The sequence below is a fragment of the Dendroctonus ponderosae genome, unplaced genomic scaffold (genome assembly GCF_020466585.1).
Source record: "Dendroctonus ponderosae isolate FM_Combo_2020 unplaced genomic scaffold, Dpon_F_20191213v2 Dpon_F_20191213_2, whole genome shotgun sequence".
Classification (NCBI taxonomy): Eukaryota; Metazoa; Arthropoda; class Insecta; order Coleoptera; family Curculionidae; genus Dendroctonus; species Dendroctonus ponderosae.
Genome location: NW_026018165.1, coordinates 18,129,956 through 18,137,575, shown reverse-complemented (window position 1 = coordinate 18,137,575; position 7,620 = coordinate 18,129,956). Strand labels below are relative to the sequence as shown.

The 7,620-nt window shown below is 37.4% G+C and overlaps 1 protein-coding gene across 2 annotated transcripts in view; it reads right to left on the bottom strand.

Moving 5' to 3' along the window:
- LOC109545261 (unconventional myosin ID) overlaps window positions 1-7,620 on the bottom strand; it is a 16,912-nt gene that overhangs the window by 4,262 nt on the left and 5,030 nt on the right. The window contains exons 2-6 of one of the 2 annotated variants that reach the window (XM_019915840.2): window positions 2,997-3,103; window positions 1,714-1,887; window positions 1,150-1,185; window positions 503-744; window positions 293-451 (exon numbers count right to left, since the gene is read on the bottom strand). In XM_019915840.2, the coding sequence (XP_019771399.1) occupies window positions 293-451; window positions 503-744; window positions 1,150-1,185; window positions 1,714-1,887; window positions 2,997-3,103 (718 nt within the window). The remainder of the gene's footprint in view (window positions 1-292; window positions 452-502; window positions 745-1,149; window positions 1,186-1,713; window positions 1,888-2,996; window positions 3,104-7,620) is intronic. The other variant, XM_019915841.2, reaches the window with a different exon arrangement.

Here is a 7,620-nt window from a genome sequence, read left to right as displayed (position 1 = left end):
ACTCTGCATGACATTTGCGCTTCTTAAAAAGATCGTGTTTTACGTGTGACAACATCGCAAAAGTAGATAAGTAGACCATTAAAACGATTATGAGATTGAACTTGTAACAAAAAGTAAACTTGAAAATAGGATCAATAGTTGTTGATGAACCTACGTAATTCCTTAAAAACGCATTTCGGTTAGTTTTAAATAAAAATACTAAAAAATATATAATGACAGTGACAAGTTCAAAGTGTCACATTTGCTTTGTCGCACACTGTGGCGATAATAAAAACATTTATTGGCTGCTCACCTGTAAAGTGTTAAGCGACGTGATCATGTCTCTGAACAGGATTTTGTCGTTGATGCTGTCGACTCTGGCCGCATTGCCTTGTTTGACGTAGAAGTATTGGTCCGAATCTCTGGATATGTTCAGTCTTTTCAGTAAGTCGTCGCTGCCTCCAATTAACAACTGCGAAAATTTCAGTTAGAGCCTGCAGCAGCAAGAGAAGAGAGCAAATACCTGGTAAAAGCAGTGGAAATTCCTCTCCCCTGCTTGTTGAGTGGTTACTCTGGACTTTTCCAGCAGATAGTTGCTGATGTGGCCCCCAATAGGGTCGCCCTTAAAATCGAAGTGAATGTCCATGTACTTGCCGAATCTGGACGAGTTGTCGTTCCTGTTAGTTTTGGCATTGCCGAAGGCTTCTAGAATGGCATTCGACTGGATCAGCACATTTTTTACGCGTTCGATTTCGTGCTTTCCCTCTAAAATAACACACCAATCAGTCAAGGAATATTCGCAAAGCAATTGGGGCTGATTAACACATAGAAAAGTGACATCGTACAAAATAGCTTTGGCTGTGGAAGTATTAGAAACACGTAACTTTCTAGAGGGGAACAAAACGCGCATTTTGAACAGCTTGATTGTGTTTTATCCGATGTTCACAGCGCGTTTTATTGCCTTTTCTCACACCTATTGTTAGAGCCTGGAAAAAACGGCATTAATTGGTACAAAAGGTCCGCCCACAATACGCAGCCACTATGTACAAGGCTTAGGAAATTCGCTGTTCAGTGAAACGGTTCTTGGGGAAACTTAAAATAGCTGCGTATTATGGGCGATGGAAAACAAACATGTTCGGTGCACACATTAAACTGACACCCAGTAGTTACTTGTGTTGGCGGTTCCGTCCAGCAGGGGCAACATCCCTAAGAGAATAAAAAATTAAGTGTCCAGAAACCGGTTCGCTTGTTGTTCTACTAGCTAAAACATCGGTTGTCCTACACAGTCTAAATTTTCCTTCTACCCAACCACAGAAATTGTGTAAAGTAAATCGTTATCAAAGAGTCTTTCGGGCTTTAGCCCGGCGCGATTTCTTCGTAAAAACCCCCTACCGTTTTGAATCGGTAATTTTAGCAAATTTTGACTTGAATATAACACGTATGAACAGAATTGGTGTGAATGTTCGCTCGCTCTTTGCGAAACCAGGCAAATTCCCAAGAAGTGCTGCTCAATCATTGACCCATGTTAACAACAAAGGGGAGCGGATTGTGTTTAAAGGGCAGCAGACGGTTTGAATGCCAACAATTGGATACGCTTTTTGCGTCTGTTGTATAAAGAAGTTTGAAATATAATTTAGATGTTTTTAACTATGATCAAACTTAATCACGGAAATATTTCTAGGCACAATTACGCTGGAAGTTGCTGATTTGTTTTGAGCATAGAGGCGCATTTACCTTGGTTTGTAACAGCGGCGATGTATTTCATGATGATTTTTGAGGCTTCGGTTTTGCCCGATCCCGATTCTCCACTGATCACTATACATGTGTCCCTACTTTGTTGCTTCATCACTCTGTGTGAAGCGTCAGCAATTGCAAAAATGTGTGGTGGATTCTCAAACAACTCTCTACCTGAAAGTTGAAGCAAATCGTTAAAAACCTGACGGCACTTTTGCTACGCGAATTTTTTCCTTATAAAGTCCCCTTTTTCACAAGGTGCGAGTTATTTTCAACTAAGGTTTTGTTTTAGTGTGCGTATTTGTTTAATATTGTAAATTTTTTTGGTTGGTATTATACGGGACAAATCAAACACAGGAAGTTTCTCCTCACTTTTGTCGACGTTTCGACCCTTTTATTGGGGTTAATGACCGGTCATTACCCCCAATAAAAGGGTCGAAACGTCGACAAAAGTGAGGAGAAACTTCCTGTGTTTGATTTGTCCCGTATAATACCAACCAAAAAAAATTACAAGTTTAAACAAATAGGGACACCAAGTTTTGATGTTCTAGAAAAATCAAATCGCATTCACTTTTCGCGCTCTGCTTTGCTATAAATACGTTTTTTAAATATATCGCATCAAAGTGGTCAAAAACACACACATCCACTTATTCCCATTCTCATAATGTATTAGACAAGCATTATTAATACCGCGATATTCCCGGTATTGTTTTAGAACATATTTATTTAAGTGTTTCGTTAAGTGAAAAACAAATCGCCGTAAATTTAGGCTGCACTCTTTTAATCTTCCGTAAATAAAGAGTCTCTACTGTCTGCTTTTACAGCCGTTTTGCGGTGCAAAACTGACTAGTGAGCTGAATAGTTTTTTCTGTTTATCAATTTATGGTGTTAATTTCAGATAAAAACTTTTAAACGCGATCAATTGAACTACTTTGGTCTGCGTTTATTAAAATAGACAATGATTTTGAAAATGTTTAGGTACATTTTTTATACATGGAGAAACCTTATATGTTGCCTTTATTCCGTAATCAAATAGTCAACTTGTTCGTCTGGAATATACAACGTCGTTCACGCGAACAAAAGTAAAAACCATCAAGCGGTCAGAAGGTTGTTTCTGCCATCGACTATCGAGCTCATTTTCCCATATAGGAATGAGAAATTTCCACCATTATCTCCTTCATGCAATAAATGATGTTTTGCGATATCAGCGATTATAAAAAGGGCTGTAAAAGACTTATTATCACTAACTTTTATAGAGGATGTGGGGTGACATACACACATACCTTTGTACTTATTCACATAGGACTGGTCGTATATGTTCATGTTCCTGTAAGGGTTTACGCTCACGCATACTTCGCCAATATAGGTGTAAATCAGCCCATCTTTAAACCTGCAAACAAAACAAAATCCTAAATCAACTTTCAACGATAATAAATGTCATTTTTTCGATGATTTATGCGCCTTGTTGGGGGTTTGATTTTACGTCTTTTCACCAAACTAATACCCGGGAATTGTGGCCTCGCCTTTTTCGGGGCGCGACATGTCCGAAGTGGTAAAAGAGGCGAGTCCATTGTCCAGTTAGCGCTGTGTCCTTTTTCCTAAACGCGGCGTAAAAATTACGGTTTATGGCCCATTAAAATTGGAAAAAAAAACGCAACGGTTAAAGGGTTTTTGTGCAGACGAAACATGCGAATCGTGTGCGTTTTATAGGGCAAATAAGGGATTATCTCACTTGAACTTGACCCAACCCAATTGCGTGACCTTATTTGTAGCGGAAAAATTTATAGCAAAGTGAAATTGGCCATAAAACACTACTTTAAAGCAAGAAGAAACAATAATTGGCCTTTTTAACTCAGTTTTTCCACAAAAATATAATTGCTGTGTACGGAAATTTGCTTGCTTTGCGGCAAAACCGCGCTTAAAACAATGTCTAACCTTGTTTGGAATTAAGCCATAATTGGCCATAAAAACTTTTAAAATATGTGGCTCGAAACTGCATGCTTTCATGATAAGTGAACGATATAACAATATTCTGATCTGTATAGTAATGGTTTCATAATTAACATAACAACCGTTATAAATTACAGGTTTGCAAACAATATTTATAGGTATCGGTCGCAGCAAATGCGATGTTAAAATCAGGTCTTGGCTCAAAATGCCTCAAATTCTACGTCAGTTTCCACACAAGAAGCCAAGGAATTGTTTTTTGCTAATACTAGATTAGTAGAGCATAATCAGTTCAAAAAAGCTCAAAAGCACATTCAGAAACTTCTAAAAAATTGCCTGACGGCCCAAACTTGACTAGTTAGTTGAGTCACTGTAAAATTCCTATGAACATATTTTTTTTTTAATTTTTCTAAAGATTAAAAATTGAAACGTTCCACTTATAGAGCGAACTTTGTTCTACAAAAGTGACTCACTTTGCGAGTTCGCGAGCAAATAAATATCCAACTTCGATCTGCCATCTGCCGCAATAATCGCTAAAACCAACGTTCAAAAAATTGTTAAAAATCCCCCGAAAATTGAAACTTTTAACACTGGTCGAATGGATTTGGCTCTATAAAATACATACAAAAGTGAACTCTTTTACTTTGTTAGTTTCTGAATAAATCCGCTCTGCGAAAACACCCTCGTAAATTAACATGTTCAAAAATTATAATTTTTTGCGCGTAAATTTTGCAAACAGCTCAAAAATCTCGCAAAAGGATTAATGAATCCATGAAAAAATTTTACTGTTTTCAGCTACCACGTAAAAAGTTCTGGTAATTTTTGTGCAATAAAATTGTCCCAAAGTGAGTGAACGCGGAAGCTTAATAAAAATGTATCAAAAGAGATAGACTTTCGAGGCCATTCCTTGAAACAAGTGGGTTTTTCGGGTTTTTAGGCCGAACGACGAGAATGTATTTCTGAAAACCACTTCTGAAGATGCAAGCCACACGTGCTTGCGAAACGTCAAGAAGAAATTTTACCGAACGACGGCCTAAAAACCCGAAAAACCCACTTGTTTTAATAAAAATGGTTGGTAAAAATAAAAGTTCTTTGATTGTCTCCTTTTGAGCCAAAAAATGTTTTCGGGCACTAAATAAAAAGTTGTTCGAAAAGAAGATTGGAACAATGGTTTGATCGCGATTTCCGGCTGTGAAACATTGTTATTAATTAAAGAAATTTTGACCGCGCGTAATTGTTATTATATTCTTATCTTTCCTGGGTCTCAGGCAAAGTGTGAGGTAAAAATGTCGAATATCGTTTATTTCATTACGTTTCGACGAGACAACAGCGCGATCATCACATTCACAATTAAAACATGTTGTATAAAAACTATAATTTATAAAGCGTTAAAGCGTTTTTGGTTAAAGCGACTGGACTAGTAGTACAAAGCGTAAATCGTACTCAATTTCACAAATTCCTGCCGGAAGAAACTGGATTAGGAGAAAAAAAACAACTCTGGCATTCAATATTGCATTTTATTATCCAGGAAGTGGATTTGTTGAAACTTTATTATATACAATGCGAAGATTGCCTTTATTTCTCTCAATTCCTCAATGCGGCGATTCGCCTTTATTGCTTCAACTGTAACGCGTTCCAACTGCACATTTCGGATAAATCACTCAAAGGGAGCCTTTTTTGTTTTCGGAAAAAAACGGATTAATTAGAACAATTGTAAGTATTGGCTTTTCGGCACTTAAATTGTTATCCGGCACTGTAAAAGGATCAGACACTCTGATAAGATTGTACTCAAGCATAACGTCTAAATTTAGTTGCACAATTCATGTTCCTATTATTGTTTATTCACAAGCAATTCCCTGAATATGTTTTTAAACCCAGTGATATTCGACAGCCTGCAGGTAAAAGTAAATTTATCGCAATGTTCTACACTTAGCTATTATCTAATCAGCAACCCAATATTACAAGTGTGCTGTAACTAACAGTTTAATCTGCATTTTTCAACACATTTGTTTGGCTGGAAGTGCGACATGTGTGGCGTTTCTTTTAGAAGCGCAAACCAAATGTTTGCTTCAACTTCTTCACATGAAAACTTGTAATACGTTTTTTGGTGTCCATGAACTCTGCCATGGCCGACCACGAGCTCAAACCTCGCCGATCTGTTATTTTGATTCATATTTTCTCTGTGTACTTAAAATTGCGTTTCATTAGGCAGAATCGCTTTGAATTGACGTAGATTTGCGGAGAAAATGCTATTAATCCGCCGTTTGGCTATTAAAACAATAAATGCAATAAACGTTCTCCGAAGTGTACTTTTGTCACCATGTGGTCGCACTCCCACAGAGTACGGTAATCTATTTTCAGTTCATTCATGTTTGTTTTTAGAGAGCGAATCTCGTAAAAATGTGTTTGATTTTTTTTGGAAATGTGCCCCTAATGACCTCGCAGTGGTTCACGTGACTGATAACTTCGAAATATCAGCACTATTTATCAATCTGTAATAAAAGACGTGAGGAAATTCCGTCTTTTTTAAAGACAAACATTTTTGAGGCGAAATACCCAAAAAGAAGTTTGTAAAAAAATGAATCCGCCTCAACAATATAGAACTTATCTATTGATAACTTCGTATCAGCTTAATTAGACATTTAAAAAACGTTGTTGGTGCACGAAGTATCGATCCATACGATCCAAATTCATGTAAATAGCAAATAAATGTAACAGAAAATGAAAGTAAACCGTGAAGCAAATGAAACGCGCCGCAATGTTACCTAATTGATGATTTTTACTATTACGGTTAAAGCCGACGTTTCTTCGCCGATTTCCTACGCGGAATTGCTTTTTATGGCTCTTAATGGGTTTTCGATGTGTTTGCAGTCAGGTCGAGAAAATGCAGTTTTTCTTTTTCCCGGTATCCGCGTTTTCGTCATGGAGAAATCATGCTTGTTAGTAGCGCAATGAATCTGGGCAATTTTCGGAAATTCAGTAATCACCTGTGTAATTGTGTAGTTTAAGTTTTAGAGAATTGCTCAAAAAGCATTGGAAACAACCATGTTGACAGCCTCGTTTTGATACTAAAGGGTTTGTTTTTGCGCCAGATTCAAATGTTGCTCATTTGCAAGAGATGCTAACCGAACGAAGGTGAAGATCAAAACTGTGCCTGGAAAAAAGGATGTTTGAAGCTTGAAAAATTAACTCAAAGTCCGTTATCAAGCCACAAGAATTGATAGGGCGCATATTTCGCCTATTTCCGGTAGAATGAGAGTATTTTTCAGTTGGAAACTGATAAATCATATTTCCTGCCCAATGATACCTTTCTATTATTAGCCAATAGTCACTTAACATAATAATGCCGGCTTCGCCAGTATGTATGTACAATTGCGTAACCGAAAAAACATTCGTTGCATCTACAAAGCATGTCCGTTTTGCATTTTGCGTCCACATTTACGACAATTAAATAGCAGCCAATTAAAACTCCATTAAAAATCCCGTACTTCTTTGCGAAAAGTAATGCTTTGCTCGCTTTCTAGCTAAATATTTGGGGTGTATTTCAGTTGAGAATGACGGAAACTCAAAGTCCAAATAGAAAATTCATCCTGTCCAGCACAAGGGCGGATCCGCCCCTGGTCAATGAATGATTGAATCTGCCTACATTCCCTTATCGGTAGTTCACTTTCTAGAAAGGTCATTTAGTTTTCTCTGGAATGATGTAAAAATGAGCGCTCGTGCTCATTTTGCGTCCAAGAAATGAGCAAAAACGGGACGGAAAACATGAAATTTTGGCATAATCTTGAACCTAATTGTTTGATATTCATATTTCGCTTTCTGGGCCAAAACTACTCGAATTTCCTCACTCACGTTTTCTCTATCTAACGATGCCAAAACGAATTCTGTGGCTCGAATGGTTCTTGAGAAACCTCGAAAAAAGCAGCGTCATGTTCAAGTGGATTTTGCAACTAAAAAAAA